The sequence below is a fragment of the Bactrocera tryoni genome, chromosome 1 (genome assembly GCF_016617805.1).
Source record: "Bactrocera tryoni isolate S06 chromosome 1, CSIRO_BtryS06_freeze2, whole genome shotgun sequence".
NCBI classification, from domain to species: Eukaryota; Metazoa; Arthropoda; class Insecta; order Diptera; family Tephritidae; genus Bactrocera; species Bactrocera tryoni.
The window spans coordinates 51,739,259-51,760,954 of NC_052499.1; the positions used below are offsets into that span (position 1 = coordinate 51,739,259).

At 36.4% G+C, this 21,696-nt stretch overlaps 3 protein-coding genes across 7 annotated transcripts; all 3 read left to right on the top strand.

Moving 5' to 3' along the window:
- The first annotated feature begins 568 nt into the window (after positions 1-568).
- LOC120782352 (organic cation transporter-like protein) lies at positions 569-4,185 on the top strand. Of its 5 annotated transcripts, none has more exons than XM_040114588.1 (2): positions 569-1,779; positions 1,847-4,185. In XM_040114588.1, exon 2 carries the CDS (start codon positions 1,870-1,872, stop codon positions 3,580-3,582), a length of 1,713 nt encoding a protein of 570 aa, XP_039970522.1. In that variant the 5' UTR covers positions 569-1,779; positions 1,847-1,869; the 3' UTR covers positions 3,583-4,185. The 5 variants fall into 5 exon arrangements, with proteins under 5 accessions (XP_039970522.1, XP_039970521.1, XP_039970518.1 ...); XM_040114587.1 differs by having other exon boundaries at positions 569-1,626; positions 1,686-4,185; XM_040114584.1 differs by having other exon boundaries at positions 569-1,433; positions 1,493-4,185.
- Positions 4,186-11,271: 7,086 nt separating this feature from the next.
- Positions 11,272-14,953, top strand: LOC120781684 (organic cation transporter protein-like). Its single transcript, XM_040113905.1, has one exon. The coding sequence runs from the start codon at positions 12,359-12,361 to the stop codon at positions 14,066-14,068; it is 1,710 nt and encodes a 569-aa protein (XP_039969839.1). The 5' UTR covers positions 11,272-12,358; the 3' UTR covers positions 14,069-14,953.
- A 1,082-nt stretch (positions 14,954-16,035) lies between these two features.
- LOC120781693 (putative flavin-containing monoamine oxidase AofH) lies at positions 16,036-18,773 on the top strand. The gene is made up of 3 exons (XM_040113913.1): positions 16,036-16,505; positions 17,635-17,817; positions 17,881-18,773. The coding sequence occupies exons 1-3, from the start codon at positions 16,093-16,095 to the stop codon at positions 18,743-18,745; spliced, it is 1,461 nt and encodes a 486-aa protein (XP_039969847.1). The 5' UTR covers positions 16,036-16,092; the 3' UTR covers positions 18,746-18,773.
- The last annotated feature ends 2,923 nt before the right edge of the window (positions 18,774-21,696 follow it).

The following is a 21,696-nucleotide window of genomic DNA, read 5'->3' on the forward strand; positions in this document are numbered from 1 at the left end:
CTTATCACATTTACTCAAATGGTTAGAAATCTATTTCACATATTTTTATGCAAGCTTGAGTCACACTCGGTAAAATATGTTGCTCTCAGCGTGATTTATAAGGTACGTACATATACCATATGTACATATGTATACATATATTGGAAAAATAAAGTTTTCTGAGGCATTCCACATACGAATTTATCATTTACCTACATACTTATAAACAAACTCTGATATCGAAAGCGAAGTCTGCTCATAGCCAGTTAAGCTGCTTGTACACAGATACAATAAGTACTCGGAGTTACGGGTCGTATAAACGAACATACGTACTATATCTAACATACATATGTACATATTTGAGTGCAGAAGTTAATGCAGTGTTAAACTTATTGCAGCATGTGCTCATCGTTCTATCGTCAACGTTTACGTTCATTTGTTAAATGAAAGTAGAAATGTACATATGTACGAAGCTTTTTCGTGTACATTCAGATACATGTATGTAAGTACATATATTATAATATGAATAACCGTTCTACGCCAACTTGAAAACCAACGAAAGTTCAGTCAGTCACATTTTTGAGTTCTAACCATTCAGATCTCTTTAGCGAAACACCCGCATAATAAAAAACTTCGTAAATTACACACTCGATATTTAAAACAGCAAATTAACACTTAATAAAAGTACAAAAAGAGTTTAGCATTTTGGGCATATTGAGCGGCGAGTGGTTATTTTTAGCAACATTTTAATAGAATTTTATGTGTAAACGAATGTTAATACATACTTATGAATGTATGTACAAATGTAAGTGCGCACGTATTTGAATTTCGTCGCATATGTACAGTTGTAGTATGAACAAACTGATGAAAGCACGGTGCGAAGTATACAAGTGACGCATGAAGTCGTAAAAATATTCAATTAACATATATAAATATATACACTAACAAAAACGAAAAGAAAAACAGTAAACAAATATTTATCTAGTTGCTCAACTGATTGTTTGTTGCTTTCAGCCGTATCAGCCAATTCTGTGCACATTTACCGCTTTAACAAAATTAATTCACGTTAAAATTATCTGCGAAATCGCTATAGGAAACGGACCGCACGTGAATATTTGGCATTGCCCATTGAGCCGAACGTTCTCAGCCGGCCAGCACATACCCGCCGCGCTGCGAGTACAACATATTTTTTACATATACATATGTATGTAAGTATTTCAAATGCCGGGAGTATATACGGTTAAGAGAGTATGCGAAAGTGTTTATGAATAAGCATCATTTTGCATTGGTACATACCGAAAATAAGGTGATTCGTCTGCGTAGCGTCTCACGCTCAACAGTTCGCTAGTGACGACGTGGTTGTTGCGCCACTTTCCGGAGAGTGGAATACCTACATACGTGCATTTTGAGTGCTGAGAGCTAGATGTACGCAATACAAATCGTAAAGAGCACAGGTACTGATTTTCATAAGTAATTTGTATCTTTAACCAATAAGACGGAGTCTCGTTCGCAGTTATTCAAACTAAACAATAAAGCCAGTATTTGCAAATCAACAGCAGCCGCAAAGCTTTCGCACATAATACCTACATACGTGCATTTTGAGTGCTGAGAGCCAGCTGTATGCAATACAAATCGTAAAGAGCACAGGTGCTGATTTTCATAACTAATTTGTATCTTTAACCAATAAGACGGAGTCTCATTCGCAGTTATTCAAACTAAACAATAAAGCCAGTATTCGCAAATCAACAGCAGCCGCAAAGCTTTCGCACATAAACAGTTGCAAAAATGGGTTACGATGAGGTGCTTGTGCCCCTGGGAGATTTCGGCAAATATCAACGTCTTATTTTCTTTTTACTTTGTCTTACAGCTATCTCTTGTGCCTTTCATAAAATGTCGCGCACATTTATTTTTGCCAAACCGAACTTCCGTTGTCAACTTCCTTTTGAGCACGAAGCGAATGAGACTCATCTTAACGCCAGCAAAACGAACGATTTCAAATTGCCGGCTCACCTGTGGCATTTGGTGTATCCCGCAGATACAGCTGATCCGAAAATAGGGCGTTATGAGGCTTGTAGCTATTTTAATATTGAAGATAAATACTATGCGTTGTTGGGTGGCAGTATGCAGGCATATAATGACAGTAGCTCGCTGCTGCATCAAAACATTACATTGAGTAATGAAACGGTGCCTTGTAACGGCTATATTTATGATCGGTCCAAGATTAGCAACAGCGCCGTCACGGAATGGAATATGATTTGCGACCACAGTTTCTTGGTAGCCACTAGCGATGCGATATTTATGTTTGGCGTTTTAGTTGGTAGCATTGGCTTCGGCCAGTTATCGGATAAGTGTGGCCGAAAGCCAGTCTTCTTTGTTTCGCTGCTGATTCAGGTGTCGTTTGGCATACTGGCCGGTATTGCACCAGACTATCTTACCTATATAATCGTACGTTTTATAATTGGCGCCACAACTTCGGGAGTGTTTCTCGTTGCTTATGTCATTGCTATGGAGATGGTGGGTCCGAAGAAACGTTTATATGCTGGCATATTCTTGATGATGTTCTTCTCGGTGGGTTTTATGCTTACAGCGGTATTTGCCTACTTCATAAATGAATGGCGCACATTACAAATAGCCATTTCATTACCGGGTCTTTTATTTCTCGGCTATTATTGGATAATACCAGAGTCCGCTCGTTGGCTAATTTCGAATAATCGTAAAGAAGCCGCGATAGCCAACATTCAGAAAGCCGCTCGTTTCAACAAAGTGCATTTAGACGCGGCTGAAATTAATCGATTACTAAGCGATGATGAAAACGTCGAAAATTTGAAAACCAAGGAAACGCAAGAGAACACTGCTGCGACCTCTAACAGAGCAGTATCCGTTTTCGATCTACTACGTTATCCGAATTTACGTCGAAAAACGTTGTTAATTTTTTTCGATTGGTTTGTGAATAGCGGTACTTATTACGGACTTTCGTGGAACACAAACTCTTTGGGTGACAATATGCTGTTGAATTTTGTGATTTCCGGCGCAGTTGAAATTCCAGCCTTCACTTTCTTGCTTTTCACACTCAATCGTTGGGGACGACGCACCATTCTCTGCGGCTGTATGTTAGTTGCCGGATCCGCGCTGCTGCTCACCATTGCCGTTCCGAAAGAATTGAATTGGATGATAATTGTGCTGGCAATGATGGGAAAACTCGCAATCACGGCTTCTTATGGCACAGTTTATATCTTCTCAGCAGAGCAATTCCCCACGGTAGTGAGAAATGTGGGCTTAGGCGCGTCTTCGATGATGGCGCGCATTGGCGGTATTTTAGCGCCCTTCATCAATATGCTGAGCAATGTATGGCGTCCGTTACCGCTCATCATTTTCGGAAGCGCTGCATTCATCGGTGGACTACTGTCGTTGCTGTTGCCTGAGACACACAACAAGCCGACGCTGGAGACGATAGAGGAGGGAGAAAATTTCGGTAGAAGGGTAGATACGAGGATCGAGCGGTCCAATAAAGACATATTTATTGTGGATAACATGGAAAATGTGCCTTTGAACAGTAATGGTAATCATCCTGACAAAATACAAATAAAAAATATGAGTAGTTGAATAGTTAAAGTTGTATCACCAAGTTTTAGTTTGAACAATTTTATTTCATTTTGCGCTCTGCTATGCAGATATGTAAAAACCCAAGTACTTATAATAATATTTTCGTAAACGTTTCGATTTGATTTAAATATATGTTCTTTTCATATATTAATTTGGAAACCATTATGGCTCACAATATAAGTATGCAAAATTTCAACTTTTATACGTTCTGGTTCGGCTATTTAAATTATCTAACTAAACTTCCGGGGATTTCAACAAAATATGTTATACGAGTATATGCATATATTTATTTAGACTATCGCACTAGTTATCACACTTTTCACATTTGTCAAAAAATATTTAAAGTCTTCTACTGCTTTCAAAAATTACCCAGCTGCATAACATATTACTTAATTGTCGTAAGCTAGTCGTATGTTAAATATTTATTAGTGCATATGTATGTGTATCTATATGTATTGCGGTATACTCTGTCTACTTAAATATTACCAAATTGTGATGAGTTATAGTTACGAATTCTACAAACTAGCAACAATAATCTATTTTATTTTATGAATAATTATTTTAAAATGGACAATTATATAGTGTATGTACTATATAAATGAAAATCGATAAATATATTATATATAAATAAATACTTCTTAGATCTCAAAAATATGACTTGTATATTGATTCATGCAGAAAGAAAGCACGGATCTCAAAGTAGATTGAATGTTATATTTGGAAATCGAATCGAATTGAAAAATTTCGTACGCTTGGAGACTCAGTGGTTGAGAAATCAATCTAAAATTTTATACACATTATTTTCCCCCAAGAAGCTGGTCATTGTCGGAACCGCCGATATCGCACTACTATACCAAATAGCTGCCACATAAACTGAACGATCAAATACATGTCCCTGTATTGTCACGGATTATTGCGCAAGGCAATGGCAAAATCAGCGAACAAATGTCCTATCAAGAACTAGTACTTGTGTGGAAAACTTTTCTTTATGTTGAGATAAGTATGTTCTCGAAATTCGGAATAAATTAGTGCAATCTTCAAAGAAATTGTTCAGATCGGGCATATAGCTTTCATACAAACTGATCGATGAAAACAAAGTTAAAGATTTTTTTATACCCTTTTATGCTTTAAGAAATGCTCCTGTGTATGCTGCAGCCTAGGTTAACGTTTTTTCTTGTTTTATTATATATAATTCTGTGATCAAAAGATCTCCCCAATAAAGTCAAGGTCTGACGCACTGTATAGCATAGAGTTTTTCAATAAGAGGGCCACAAAAGTCTTTTTAAATAAAGCAAAAACGGTTTGGGATATCAATGTAATTCTTTATTCCTGTGAAAGTACATTTGATGTCATTATGTATGAAACTCGATTTCTTTTGCACGGCCACCAGGGGAACGCCTGCAGAAGTCCAGGCGCTGAACCCTATTTTCGACGGTTTTCAAGCAAAAAATTCGCCGTCCTGTTGGAACCACATATTGCTCGAGTCTATATCATCCAATTCGGGGCCAAATATTCGATTATCATTGAGCGTGAGCGATTCCCATTCACACTAACGTGCCGGTCTTGATCATCACGGAAGAAGTACGGCCCAAAGACGCCGCTGGCCGCCATAAACCGAACCAAACCGTTATTTTTTCGGGACTCATGGGGTACGCATTGATTGTTAACTAACCAATAACGCATATTTTGCTTATTGACGAAGCCATACAGCCAGAAATGAGCGACAATCATAAAATGGACGTAGCGTTCTTAAAGTTGAAATTTTAATAATTTCGACTCGTTGTTGGATCGTATATTTTTCCATGAAGAAACCTTACTGAAGTAAAAAGTTAAAAGAGCGGCAAAAAATTTGATTTTTTTCTTTGAAATTACATACTATACCCTGAACAGGATTTTTTTCTTTGAAATTACTATACCCAGAGCAGGGAACAGCTGCTCATTTGTCGGAACTGCCGATATCGGACCACTATAACATATAGTTGCCATACAAACTGAACGATCGGAATCAAGTTCTTGTATGGAAAACTTTCACATTGAACAATGTACATATTTTCACAAAAGTTGGCACAGGCTATTTTCTAAGGCAACAATGTAACCTCACAGGAAATTGTTCAGATCGGTTAACTACAACATATATGTAGCTATTGTTTAGATTGGCTCACTATAGCATATACATAAATCTTTGTGTTCATTCATATGCAATTGTTAATTGCCATTTCATATTTAGTTTTCACATCTATAGAATTTTAACTTTTTTTTTTGAAGAAAGCTGCAATGAAAGACTTTGGCAGTTAATTATTTAGAATTGAGATTTATTTTCATATATGTATATTGCTGCTGGAGTCAATGACATAAAGCAATAAAGAATGTCGTTCATTGGGCTACTATTGTATGTATATACATAAGAAAGTATATATGTATGTATGTATACTTAAATAACTGTCCAATGGATGTGCTTCTTAATGAAAATGTGTGCAAACAATCAAGACCCATCAATTAAGTTGATGGCTACACAACAAGCGAAAGTCGTTTATATTCGCATTCATACATATACATATGTATATTTGTATGTAAATGTGTACATATACATATGCCACAATTTTAAAATTTGTAAATAAAATATGTTGGTATTCTTGACACGTGCTACACTTTTTGGCATTGTAAACAATCGAATATTACTTCTCTCAAACTTGATTTGACAAGCTGTCTAGATTTCCAAGAGACGGTCTTTAGTTATCTTTGACTAAAACAAACGTTAAGAACAATGCCCTGTAACAAGTGCATATCTCCTAAACCGCTTAAGCTACAATAAACAAATTTGCTGAGTACAAATCTTATAAGAATTTTTACGGACTGTGTGGAAATGGGTGAAATAGGAGGATAACCCCGCTCACTCCCCTATAACGGTACTGTTAAAAACTATTATGGTAAAAGCGCGATAAATCAATAACTAAATACTCAGAGATATTAAATTTTACCACCGAGATGGTGTAATTGGACGATGGGCGTGGCACAACTCACCGTTTGATGAAATCTCATTTCTCGGGACCCGAACAACCGATTTTGACAAAATTTAGTTCGTGGCATTTTTTTACTTGTGTTTTTAACAATTTGTCACATTGTGAAAATGGACGAAATCGGACAACAACCACGCCTACTTCCCATAAAGCATAATTTTAAATTCCATTTCCACTCGTTCAGCTTCCAGTACACAAAGCGGGAAGCAATTAATATAACGGGATAAAACTTTGCACGAAAAATTACTTTAGTGTATGCCACCTCATGACCAAAAATTGTTTAAGTCCAATAAAAACTGTTCAAACCCCTAGGTATCGAATATTTAGACTCAGGTACCTATAGTTGACTTTTAACAGAAAATATCGGTCAATGTGTGATATATATAACTGAAATTAAGGGGTAATGCTTCTCTTATAATGGTATGTTTGTATGTAAAAAATTGGGTTCAATCGTACCAATACCTCCCTCAGCCCTCAAATACTTAATAAAAAGATTTTCGTTCATTGTGCCTAAAATAGATTAATTTGAGCCCCTATATAACTAACATCAGGGTTGTCGAACATCCGTGTGACTTTACTCTTTATGATTGGTTTTACACCTTAAAGTATTTCCCTGACTCTGCTTCTTGCAAGTTGCAAACGGATAAAATGTTCGCTTGCACCCAAAGATGGCTCTTCCTTACTTGTTCATTTACATTTTAATTACCGTAAATTTTTTAAAGAATAATTATTTTAAATAGTAGACAACTTGAACTATAACACATTCCATCGCCATGTATGGTATGTACATATATGTACATATGTATGTATATAGTATAAGTATATACATATGTATAGTATATGTATTCATGGGCATAATTTGCAGCATCCGTCTGCTTTCATTAATTAAACATTCAACAACAAAATATGTGCATTATCATAGAGAAGTGTGATTGTGGCTTTACGTATGTGTATATGTACATAAGTATGTATGGCGTCGTTGTTTCTTATTTCGAATTCACTTTGCATTAAAACTCGATTCTTTAAATTTTTTGTAACATCTTTTGGACAGCTTTGAGAAGCTTGAGATGGCACTTGCAACAAATTTATTAGCAATACATTGAGATCCGAAAAATATACACATACTTACATATGTATGTATGTAAATATATGTAAGTACTCATATTGATAATAAATCGAGGGTGAATCAATTGGTTTTGTTCGAACTAATGAACTGCGTCGGCTATTGAGGATTAAGGGGGTATTCTCATGTAATCACTTCGAAAAATCGATTTTTTTATATTTTGACAGTTAAACCTATTGAAAACATGCTGTGAAAAATTCAGACCGAAATTCATAGTATTTGAGAAGTTGCAGCTCATAATCGCCGACGTGTCGTAAGCGACTGTCTACCTGTCTTACTGTCTTAAACGCATTTTTCTCGAATCATCATTTTCTGAAACTGTCAATGTCCTAAAAACAAAAGTATTTAACCGATTGCTTTAAAATTTTCATATGTTCTTCTACTCATTTATAGTTATCGTCCCTCATATATTTTTTAAACGGTTTTTAACGAAAAAAACAAGGTTTTCGTGACTTTTTTTTGAAGTTCGACATTTTTTTTTAATGAAATTGATTATATTTGGTAGGGACGATAGCCGCAGTATTACTGAATAATAATCCATTCGATTTTTTTATTTCAGACAACATTAACAACCACTATCACCATAACCAGTGAACTACTTTTTTTTGTTGGGGACTACTTTGATTAAAAAAAAATATATTAAAAATGTAAAAAACGAAAAAAAAAAAAATTTATTGTACATTTCAAAATACCAATAAAAATGTATTAAAAAATTAAAATGATTTGAATTTTGTTGTCGCATAAAAAAAATTTCCTAAAAAGTGGTAAAATGTATGCGTTCACATGAGAGTACCCCCTTAAGTCTACTTAGCTACAACATACATGTACATAGTACATATGTTCAAACATATGCCTTTAATTAATTTCATTTAAATTTGTTCTTTAAACGACGTAATGAAAGAAAATAGGCCGACAATTAAAGAAATAAAAATTATATATTTATTGTATTTGTACTGTCCCTTTTGATGTTAACAGGCAAATGATAGAATCTATAAGTTTTAGTATTATAAATAATATATAATGTTTCCAAGTTAGAAATTCGAAAGTCGCACTGGTTTGGTGTTGTTAGCCGCAGTATGACCGTTAATAAACAATTGGGCCCCGAAGTTTGAAACACAAATGGTGCAGATCTTACCACTATTGTCAAGTTTTTGTATGAAATCTTTTGTATTTATGAAGTGTATTATTACATGGTTACAAACAAATTACAATTTTTGATTTTCACAATTTTGAGCTTTGACATAATCATGGTTTTATACCCATGGTACACTTGCTGGTAGTGAAGCACATAATTATTTCTCAATATTTTTGGAGAATAATTTGAAAATATGTGCTAACGCCAGACTTATTTGAGGAAACTGTCCAATTTATGTTAATCAAAACTGTATTTTTTCTTTGGACAAGTTAAATTTGTAGTGATTATACGATTAACAATATTCTGTTATCATAATCGTCATTTATTGGCAAATAAAATAATTTTATTTTATATAAAAAATTTTGTTTCTATTTATATTAAGGGGTTAGGTAAAAAACGCAGTTTTTCAATAATTTTTTACTCATATAAAAAATTAAATATTTTAATAGAATCAATCTCTAAAAATCACTTGAAATGTTGATTCATAGCATTAGTACCTAGCGTTAGTATTATACCTAGAAAACTACACGACAAAAACATGTTTGTATATTTTCACATTTGATAACGAATTTTACAAGGAAATGGGATTGGATGTTACATCCAGTGTAAGTGCCTTAACGCTGTAGGGGGTATTCTGGTCTAGAAGCATGAATTTCAGGTAATTTTTAAAGTGTCGTAAAAAAAAGGCAATTAATATTTTTACTATCCAATAACTAATAATTTGTTAATTTTAGAAGAGTACAGAAAAAAATTAAAAACTTAAAAAAGTAAAAAAGTTCAAAAATTATGAGCTGACGAAGTGGGGGGTCTCTAAAAATTTCCACGTTACCATACCCATGATTTCAACCCTCCTAGTTATCTGAAACCCCCCAAAAAAATGATTATTAATCTAGAATAATGTCGCAATGGCCGGAACTACGGAAAAGTAGGAAATTTTTTTTTTCACAAAATGGCGACTGCCTGAAAAAAAAGTTTTTTTGGATCACTTTTTCTGACTATTTCGAATTTTTTAAAAATAAAAATTTGGGGATGGGGCTAGTTCCAACCATAGACAAGCCTATAAAGAAGACTCTATAAAAATTTCAAGTAAATCGGTCCAGTAGAACCTGAGAAATCGTGGGAATCGTTCCGACAAAGTCAGTTTTGAGAAAAACGCGTTTAAAGTTTAGGAGACAATTCTAGTGAACACGGACGCCACGTCACAAAATCGGCTGTATCTCCGAAAATAAGTCGAATTTTGAAAAATCCTTCCAAGGTCATATTTTTGAAAGTCTAAACTTTCAGGACATGCAAAAAAAAATCGTGTTTTTTCAAAATCCTAGACAAGAATACCTCCTTTGGCTTAATCACTTAATTCAGCAACGTAACAAAATATACACGTGCGAGGCTATTAAATATGACTTTAGTTGCCAAAATCCACCCTTAAAGTGCTCTGTTTCGATTTACTCAATATCAGCATAGACTGAAATATATTTGCACGTACATATAACTAAATATGTATGTAAGTATTAGAGTGCCTGAAATAGAAAAACTCCACAATCAGCTGTTTTATCTAGCAAGTCACTAAGTTTGCTTAGTAGTTCTCTGTTTATGTGCATTTGAAGACCATGTGAGTGACTGAGTGAGATTACTTATAAGTATAGTGTATATTGTATTTAGCTAGATAGATGAGTGAGTGTACAGAGCTTTGTATGCACAGAGTTGAAATGTGTGCATGGCATTTGGCAGCAACCTCGCTCATTTGGTTTGCCTGCCACAACTACCGTTTTTTTTTCAAACAATGAAACTACCAGTTGACGCTGTTATACCTTTTATGATATTCGGATTTTTTCAGTTGCTGAAATCAAAATCTTGAATACCCTCAACTGTACTTGACTGAGAACTTACTAAAAAGTTGTGCGTGAGATATATGTATATATGTATGTATATGTACATATGTACACTTGTGTGTTTGCGTTCGTATTCAGTATAGTCTGACTAATTGCATTACCTAAACTTCAAAATATCGATTTTTCAGTTTTTATGACACGATGAGTTTGAGACCGTTACTAAACGATATTGACGCTTTCACATAACTTACTGATTATTAAATATTTTTGGGATTTCATGTAGGGTATTTTGACTTCGGTATAACTGAATTGAACTGACGTTCCGTTGAATGTTTGATTTCTGATTGAATGAGAAATAAATATTATGGTCAATGAAGCAATTTTGAGTAGATCGCCACCAGTTGTTTGTTGGTGTTGAGCGAATGAGAGCAATTAACGTCGCTTTGTAAATTAAAAATCCACAACTGAGCAATATAGATTTCTGTTGCGAATACTCAGTATAGATGTTTGTATTTGTATGACTTTGTGGCTATTACTTTAATGACGGCATCAGATGGCAATTGGAGATACGCTTTAAGCATTTGCTGTTAGTCGTCTATTGGTAGAGATCGTGAACGGTTTAACTCGGATCGTTACGTGAACTGCAGTTCGCGCGCGCGAAAAAATACAGTCACACAATCGAAACCCTGCACCTTATAAACATAATAGCTACATAAACGCAGATGCCAAGTAATTAGAAATATTGAAATATTAATTAATTACGAAAAAAAAGTGCCTGTACAGTTGTGATTAATTTATTTGTGCAAAATATTTGAATACATATGTATGTATGTACATACAAGTACCCTGAAGTAGGCACTCATGAGTCTTCTGCATGGCATAGACTTTGAACGTGTCAGTAGGTGACGTATACGCAACGTGTGATAACCATAAACGCGTGTACAAGATATGTATGTATGTATGCGCTACATACAAAAGTACTTTGCAGATATAAAGACAGCGGCGTCATTATCAACTACAATGCACAACTAATTACTTTACAGTTATATGAAAAACCTTCTTGACACACATACATATGAAAATATGTACATACATAGGCATTTGGCAGTGCAGAAACTTTGACTGTGACAAAAAGACAACAAATTAACCAAAAGCTGTATCAGCAAAATAACAAAGTTTATTGCCATAGCTGCGGCAGCACATCATGCCACCAACGGAAACCACAAATTAAAGTCAAAGTGAATATTTCGCTTTACAAGTAAAAATTTAGTTCTAGCAAAGAATACAAAGAGTAATCAATCCACCACTAATTTTGACGTATACCACAGACGGCGAAGTGGAAAGGTTTATTAGCTCCTAGCTTGTGCGAAATTCTAGTGAAGTTGTTAACAATTTGGCAGAGTCATCAGCCACAGTTAAGCCAAGCGAACTTTCTGAAGGTCTTTCACACAAAGCGAGCATACGATTTGCTTGTTTGGCGCACATGTGGACACGCACACGGCAGTAGCACACACACACACACATGCAACGATACATACAACTAGATATAATTAACAACGCAAGGAATTGAGTGGTGGATGGTCCCATTTTTCGGCTGCTACTTGCCCGCAGTTTGGAAAGATAAAATATTTGCGAAAAATTCGGCTATTTCTTCTTTATAACAGCCGCCACAATGAGTTATGATGACGTCATCAATTATTTGGGCGATTTCGGCAAATATCAGAAACAAATATATTTTTTGCTCTGCCTACCGGCGATTTCATGCGCTTTCCACAAGCTAGCTGGTGTATTCCTTTTGGCGCGCCCAGAATTTCGTTGCCTACTGCCGTTCGAGAATCTGTTAAATGCAACATATGACTCTTTTCCGTCCGAATATTGGAATCTGACTTATCCTATAGACCCACTAACCGGTAAATTTCAGCGTTGCGAATATTATAATACTGACTATACGACGGACTATTTGCAGACGGCTACCACGCCGGCCACAGGCAATGGCACTGTCAAATGCAGTCACTATGTCTACGATCGTTCAAGGTACGAGAATAGCGCGGTCACCGAATGGGATATGGTGTGTGCACGCGGCTTGCTGACTGCCACAAGTGACAGCTTATTTATGCTTGGCGTGTTGTTGGGCAGTATTATATTTGGACAAATGTCGGATAAATATGGCCGCAAACCAATTTTCTTTGCTTCTCTGGTTATACAAGTTATCTTCGGCGTACTGGCTGCTATTGCTCCCGAGTACTTTACCTATACCATATCACGTATGGTTGTGGGCGCCACAACGTCCGGTGTCTTTTTGGTCGCCTATGTCATCGCTATGGAAATGGTGGGCTCAACATATCGACTTTTCGCCGGCGTCACCGTACAAATGTTCTTCTCACTTGGTTTCATATTAACAGCCGGTTTTGCATATTTCATACACGACTGGCGTTGGCTGCAAATAGCGCTCAGTTTGCCCGGTTTATTATTCATGTGCTATCATTGGGTCATACCGGAATCGGCCAGATGGTTACTCTCTAAAGGTAGAAAAGAAGAGGCAATCGTTGTCATTGAGAAGGCGGCACGCATAAACCGTGTAACCATACCCAGTGAGGTATATGACAATCTAATTGATGAAGCAGCTGAGCGTGAGAAAAAAGATGAGATTGTGTCTGAAGGCGCAGATGAAAAGGCACCCACCGTATTCGATCTGTTGAGATATCCGAATTTGCGTAAGAAAACATTAGTCATTCTCTTCGATTGGTTTGTGAACAGCGGCGTGTACTACGGGCTATCGTGGAACACTAATAATCTTGGTGGCAATGTTTTGTTAAATTTCATGATTTCTGGTGCAGTTGAAATCCCCGGCTACACATTCCTCCTATTCACGCTGAATCGTTGGGGTCGCCGCACAATACTTTGCGGTTGTATGCTGGTCGCTGGCGGTGCTCTGTTGCTGACCATAGTTGTACCGGCAAACAATAATTGGCTCATAATATTATTTGCTATGATTGGCAAATTAGCCATTACCGCATCGTATGGCACTATATACATTTTCTCAGCGGAACAATTTCCTACAGTGGTGCGTAACGTGGGTCTAGGCGCATCGTCAATGGTGGCACGTGTTGGCGGCATCTTGGCGCCATATTTAAATTTATTGGGTGAAATATGGCGTCCTCTGCCTTTAATCGTGTGTGGCTCCTTGGCATTCTTTGCCGGTCTCCTGTCTTTAATGCTGCCCGAGACGCTTAATAAACCGATGCCGGAAACGATTGCCGACGCCGAACAGTTCGGAAAACGTACACGCAATGCTGAGTTCGTCGAAGCTGGCGGTGAGGAGTTAGCAAGAATTGTTACACCCGAGGACAAAAATCACGTTGCGAATGGAAAGTCTGCATGATAATATTGGCTAAATTGTTTAAGGGAATCTATTTCAATACTAGTATACCGTTATCTTAATATGGAAATTTCTTAACTGATACAACATATTCGCATTGAATTTAATTAGTTATGGTATTATGTTAAGAAAAAATTTAAATAATTTACAAAAACAATAATGCATGCACAAACTGTACTTTGGATTTTTTCACATTAAGGTAACGGTACACAAACAATTATCATTACGATTACTATTGTATAACTCTGGAAAAAACTTTTCAAATAACCAAAAAATTTTTATCTTTAAATTTGCATAGTGAGGATTTCCAACTACCACATTATTTGACATAAATTACATCAATTAGTAATTACATTAATGTTAATTTAATATTATTGCTCTCCAAAATAAAAAGTTCTCTCTAAAAATATATATTTTAATAAAGACATAACAATTATGTTATCTACTGAACCTCCGGTTCACTTACAAACTATGTGAGTAACACTGATTGCAACTAATCTCAATATTTCGTGCGCTCTCAGAACTGCAGTTAAACCTAACTCGTACTTCTATAACTCGAAGTTCTCTATGACTAGAATTCTTAAATTAGCAATAATGTCAAATTTCACAAAAATATCCTTCCATAACTCGAAGTCTCTCTTACTCGAAATGTTTTTGTGGATTATGGTGATTCGAGTTAGGGAAGTTCAAGTGCATTTCTATATATGGTACGTATGTATGTATGTACATGTGTATGTATGTATGCCTTTGCACAGACAATTTGTTTCACTTGCATTTGTAATTCTTAATTAGATTTGAACATTCTCAAGTATAAAATACTTAATATCTTATATAAATTTATACTAGTACCAGAGTATTACGACACATATTTTTAATAAGATTATGTGAAATTTGCATTTAATAATAAATGGATCCTACATAATTATCATATGAAAAAAAAAAACAATATACTCGTTCCTTTGTAATTGTGTATTTTTATTCTCCGAGATCTAAAGTGCATCTAATATTGTGTTGGCCTTATGAAATGTCAGCAGAGTCTTTTCTTTTCAAAACGAATGCGTTCAGCTTTTCGATATATTGACTAGATTTACTGACCTATAAAAAACTTTTATATTATATTCACTAAGTAATTTCGTTTGATAACAACAACTGATCTTATTGAATCTTTTCGCAGCCAATACCATACTTTACCGCTATATATTTGAACAGCTGATATAGTAAGACTTTTGTAAACAATTGTTTGAATTTTTTTGGGATTGCCCTATTGAAGATGGAAGATCGTAAACATAATTTTCAGCATATTTCACTGTTTTATCATCAAAAGGGTAAAAAAGCAGTTCCAATAAGACGAGAGTTAGGTGATATGTATGAAAAAGATGTGTTGACCGATCGCTAATGTCAAAATTGGGTTGCAAAATTTCGTTCCGATAATTTCGATCTTGAGGATGCATCACGTCCCCTCCTGGATGGTTTTTTGAAGTCGATATGGATAAAATAACGTTGCAGATCGATCTAAATCGTCGGATAACAGCTCGAGAGATTGCTGAAAGATTAAATTTGTCCAACGGAACTGTTCACAGACATATGAAACGTCTAGCATTTATTTCGAAACTTGACATATGAGTTCCTCATGTCCTTTGCTTTGCTTCGCCGCATTAATGACTGCGATTTGCTTATAAAACGGCAAAAAGTGTTCCCTTCTTTAAGCGCATTGTTACTGGCGACAAGCGCAAGAGAGCATGGTCTAAAATAAATGAAACAGCTCAAACCTCTTCGAAGGCGGATAGTAACCAAAAAAGTTTGTATCTGCTTGGTGGGATTTGAAAGAGGTCGTTTATGTGAGCTTTCTCCCGGCAAAATTGAAAAAAAGTATTCTTAATCTTATACATATTCTACATTCTGTGCTCTTCGAAAATGTGTCTGGTGTTTTGTTTATTTCTGAAAATTTGACCTTTCATTTCTTATGAAATTCTGACAACGCCTTAAATAAAGAAAAAAAATTACGAGCAAAACTTAAAGCCTGTAATATGGAAAAAGATTGCGAATTGAAGCTCGGACCACCCGAGCGGTCGCAAAGAATTGACGTTATAATTGTGGGAGCGGGCATATCAGGATTGGTGACAGCTTATAGGCTTTTAGAAAAGGAACCCTCTTTACAAATAAGAATATTGGAGGCCAGTGATAATATCGGTGGCAATTTGCAGCAAATACCTCAGGGTGAAATCGGTGCCAAATGGTTCGAAGAGTCGCAAGCTCATGTTTATCAATTGCTGCAACGTATGGAAATACCAATACAGCAGCGTTCTGTTGTGGATGCAGCATTGCCACGTTGTTGGGAACTCGATCAAACTGTATCCTCACATTTGGCAAAATATGAGTTACAACGTTATATAAACGAATTACAAATAAAAGCACCTTTCTTTAGGCCGGGACGATTCAGGTTGGTGCCAAAATTTTTGTTATACTATACATATAATCCTGCAGTAACTCGAGTCATTCTTCATAGTTTCTGAAGACTAGATCTCTTAAGATTATTACTACTAGTTTCTCATACAGGGATTGTCCGGAAAGTAATAGGACTGAGCCGATTTAAAAAAATTTATTGAACCAATCGTGACAATTCTTTAAAAACTTTCAAAAAGCGCTTCTTCTGCGTCGATGAAGCGCTGCCAGCGCAATTTCCAAGCATTGAAGGCGTCACGGAAGGCATTCTGCGGAATAGCCCTCAGAGCCGAGGTGCATGCTGCTTGGAGCCTCTCTGCCGGCGTGTACGTATCTTCCACAAGATTGCCTCTTTGTTTGGGGATCATATTCAAAGATCCATGACTCGTCGCCTGTGAATACTTTATTCAAAAATTGGGGGTCACTTTCACACATGTTCAAATTTTCTTGGCACACTTCCACTCGTTGTAATTTCTGGTCGCCAGTGAGCACTTTTGGTAGCATCTTCGCGCACACCTTGCGTATGTTCAAGTGCTCCGTCACAATGTCATGAACTACAGATTTTGATAAATTTAACATCTGGGCAATTAAATGAATACTTAGTTGATGGTTTAAGCTCAAAACTTTACGCACACGAGTCACACTGTCGGTGTTTGTCGAAATCGTAGATCTCCCAGCACGGTCTTCATCCTCTTCTCGGCCCTCCAAAAAGGCCTGGTGCCACTGAAACATACTACTTCTTGCTAAAGCAACATCTGGGTAAGCCTGCTTGATAATATCAAACGTCTCTGTTGCAGATTTGCCGAGTTTCACATAAAATTTAATCGCGCACCTCTGCTCTAACGATCGCATTTCGGCTTGCACCATTCACAGCAACACGTCGCGCGAAAATGTTTGTCCTGAGACTCCAGGTGCTCGGAGACAACTTACCAACCGCTCGTTCATTAGCTAGGTTGGAAAAAGTTCCTAAAATATTTGTGCTTTGTATAGTATATGTTAAAAACGGTTAAAGTTTTGTTATTACTAGTCAATAAGAATGTAGGACGGTCTTCGTATTACTGCACGGTAAAAACAATTCAATTAATAAAATAATTACTCTCCACGATGGCTACCATGATTTCTTGCAGTATTCGAAAAAACTCAACAAAAATGGATAAACATATAAACAACCGATTATTTTTCAATGAGTCGCGAAAGTTTATGAACAATTTAGTGGAGTTGGTTTGTGGTTCGAAAGCCGCCGATATTACTTACAAAGAATTTATGAGCCTTTGCTATGGCTGCGGAAGCTTACAAAACATAATTAATATGTAAGTTCGAAGAAGCTATCATATTAAGAATATAGAAGAAATATCTAAAACCTCATATTTCAGTTACTTGGAGTGTCCGAAAAGTTTACTGGAGTTCGATAGTGCTCATCTCCTCAGTGCGCTTACACAGAGATTGCAAGGCACTGAATTTCTAGTCTCGCGACAAGTGAAAGCTATTTGCCATTATAAAGACTATATTGAAGTGCATGATTCAACGCAGAAAATACACACAACGGATGTGCTCATTTTGGCAATACCATTGAATTCTCTCCAACAGATCAACTTCTCACCGCCAGTACCCGTGGAGTTGCGCAAAGTAATGAACAATAAACTGAAGTTGCGCTTAATGTTAACAAGCTTTATAGCTGGCTACGGCGATGCTCATTGGCGGAATGCTGGCTATTCGGGCAGTTTCCTTAAGAACGACCCATTTATAGTGGGTTACGAGTACCGACCCAATGTTTATGGCGGCATGATGATACATGATAGCGGTTCTGAACCGTTGGTACGTTCGATTGCGCTAAAAGCATTTGCAGAAAATTATGGTGAAGCTATGGAAACACCGCACAGCTATAACCAACATACTTTCGAGTTGAGCTCATTAGCACATATGCCACTCACGACACCGTGGCATCGCATTATATGGTCATCATCGGCCGCTGCCTCCACATGCTATCGCGGCTTCTTAGGCGGTGCGGTGCAAAGTGGATTGCGTGCGGCATTGAACGCTTTACTATTGGTGCGACCACAAGTGGTGTCATGGACCGATGTGGCCGATGTACATTGTCAAAATTGTCCGAATATTAAAGACGTGGGCGCAATGCAATTATGGATGAGTGGACTAAACCTGTATAATGTGGGCTATTATACCCTTTACGTTTCGAGTGTCCTTCTAGCACTACAGTTCGCATTTAAGAAATTTGGTTGAGACACATGAACACCTGGTGTATAAATATTTTGAATATAAATGAATATATCTACGAATATGGATGCGAATATACTATTGTACCTCTATTTAAATACAGTCAGAAGCTTAATCTTGTCGTATTTCGTTTAAATATTTATTTATCTGTCTTATAGTTATTTGTTCACGTGTCATAAATTTGCCATTTGTTGCCATTTGACACACTTTTCGTTTATAATTGTATTTTTAAAATACGTACATACATACTTATATGTCACGTATTTCATTAACTATATTATTATTAGTCTAAGTCGTTCCAGAGGCCCTATGTTCCACCTAGGAACTACGGGGAAATATATAAATAAGTCGTTCCAGATATAGATACCAGACTGAGATACTATTATACGAAGCAGTTGATGGCAAAAATAAATTTTTGAATTGAATATCCGTTGCCGCTATAATTTTAGATATCTGAGCTCGCTAGGTTTTTAAATCCGTGCCTGACGAATAATGACCAAGAACCAAGGAAAACAAAATATAGGAGAGTCACCACAAACTTTTCACAATTTCTTCTTCTTTATTGGTGTAGACACCGCTTACGCAGTTAAAGCCCGACAGTCGTTCTTCCTTTTCGCTGTTTGGCGCCAATTGCAAATTCCAAGTGTAGCCAGGTCCTTCTCCGCGTGGTCTTTACAAGGAAATGGTGGCCTTCCTCTTCCTCTGCTTCCCCCTGCGGATACTGCGTCGAATACTTTCAGAGCTGGAGTGTTTTCGTCTTGTTTGGACGACATGGCCTAGCCAGCGTAGCCGCTGTTATTGCTGAACTATGTCAATGTTGTCGTATATCTCGTACAGCTTATAGACTGCGGTAGTCGCGGTTGCTAATGCGCAAACGATCATAAATCTTCCGCAGAACCTTTTTCTCAAAAACTTGTAACGTCAACTCATCACACAGGAATAATGAGTGACTTGAATTAAGACGGCTAATAAAAGAAAAAGGATTACTCAGGAAAATATGGCAAATTAGTCGGAGTGCTCTTGACAAAAGAATTTTGAACAAGACAACCAATGATTTGAAGTCTAGACTGCGAGAAATAAAAGATCAAGAAACATCAGAATATCTAAGGAATTTAGATCCATATGCAAACAACCCTGAACATAACCTGTGGAAGACAACCAAATATTTAAAGAGACCCACTAGGAGATACACGATTATAGTAAATAGTTATGGTCACAGGTGCAGAGATAATCAAGAGAAAGCCGAAGCTTTTGCTTACCATTTACATTCAGTTTTTAAACCAAACATAATTGGAGTTAATGAAAACACTACTGAAGTACTCAACTTCCTAGAATTGCCTTGCCAGATGAGCCTGCCTATTCGAAGAATTTCTATCAAGGAAATAACGACTGAGATAAAGAAAATTAAACTTAAAAATTCGCCGGGTTTTGATAAAATTGATGGTCTTACTTTTAGTGTCTAGTTGCCCCAAAAATGTATCAGACTACTTACTTACATCTACAATGCTATGCTCAGACTCGACCACCATCCAAGTCAATGTAAATGCGCTGAAATAATAATGATTCCAAAACCCAATAAACCGGAGCACAGCCCTTCTTCATACCGTCCAATTAGTTTACTGGCGACTTTCTCTAAGATATTTGAAAATATATTTTTAAAGAGAATGTTACCTGTTTTAGAGGACCTAAACATATTACCTGAACACCAGTTTGGGTTTAGAAGGGGGCATGGAACTCCTGAGCAATGTCATCGAATTGTTAAAACTATCACGAGTGCTTTCGAATGTGAGCAATACTGCGCAGGGGTCTTTTTAGATGTTACACAAGCATTTGATAAAGTATAGCACCCAGGGTTACTTTATAAACTAAAGAAATGGTTTCCAGCGCCTTACTACCTACTTATAAAATCATATTTAAGCAATCGTACGTTCTATGTCCAGGAAAAAGATGCATTTTCTGAGCTTTATTCGATTGACGCTGGAGTTCCCCAAGGTAACGTCTTGGGCCCGGTATTATATACAATATTTACAGCTGACCTACCGATCGTTAATGGCTTAGAGGTAGCAACTTATGCTGACGATACGGCATTTATCGCCACCAGTTTTAATCCTAGTGATGTCTCACTTCACTTACAAGAACAACTTAATATTGTCGAAAAATGGCTAAAGAATTGGAAGATAGAAGTAAATACACAGAAATCCGTTCAAATAACGTTTACGTTAAGGACTGAGAAATGTCCCCCCGTAACATAAAATGGCTCCATAATACCTGAAAGTGAAACTGTGAAATACCTTGGTCTTTATTTGGACAGACGTCTCACTTGGAAGATACACATAACAGAAAAAACGAAGCAGCTCAAATTTAAAACTAAAAAAATGTCTGGCTTTTAGGTCAGCGATCACAACTTAGCCTTGAAAATAAAGTATGACTTTACAAGTCAATCCTTAAGCCAGTATGGACGTATGCAATGCAGTTAAGGGGTACGGCGAGTATATCCAACATTGAAATCCTCCAAAGATATCAATCGAAAACTTTAAGAAGCATTGTAAGTGCTCCTTGGCATGTAAGCACCATCGAAATCCACAAAGACTTAAATATATCTTTTGTTAAAGACGAAATCAGCAAATCTTGTCGAAAGTATTTAGATAGATTGTCTAATCATGAAAACTTATTGGCAATAAATTTACTAGACAACAGTATGGATGTTAGACGATTAAAACGAACTCACATTTTGGATCTTCCATATAGATTTTAAGTAGTTTTAAGAAGTTTAAGCAAATAAAGTACATAATTTAAGAAATTATTAATTAGTCTCAATGGAGAACAATCAATCCTGTCACTATTAATGTATTTAAAAAATTTGCTGATTGTCAATTGATATTGAATATACTACATATGTATATTATAAAAAAAAATTTCAAATTCTTCTTCTTCTTCTTAATTGGCGTAGACACCGC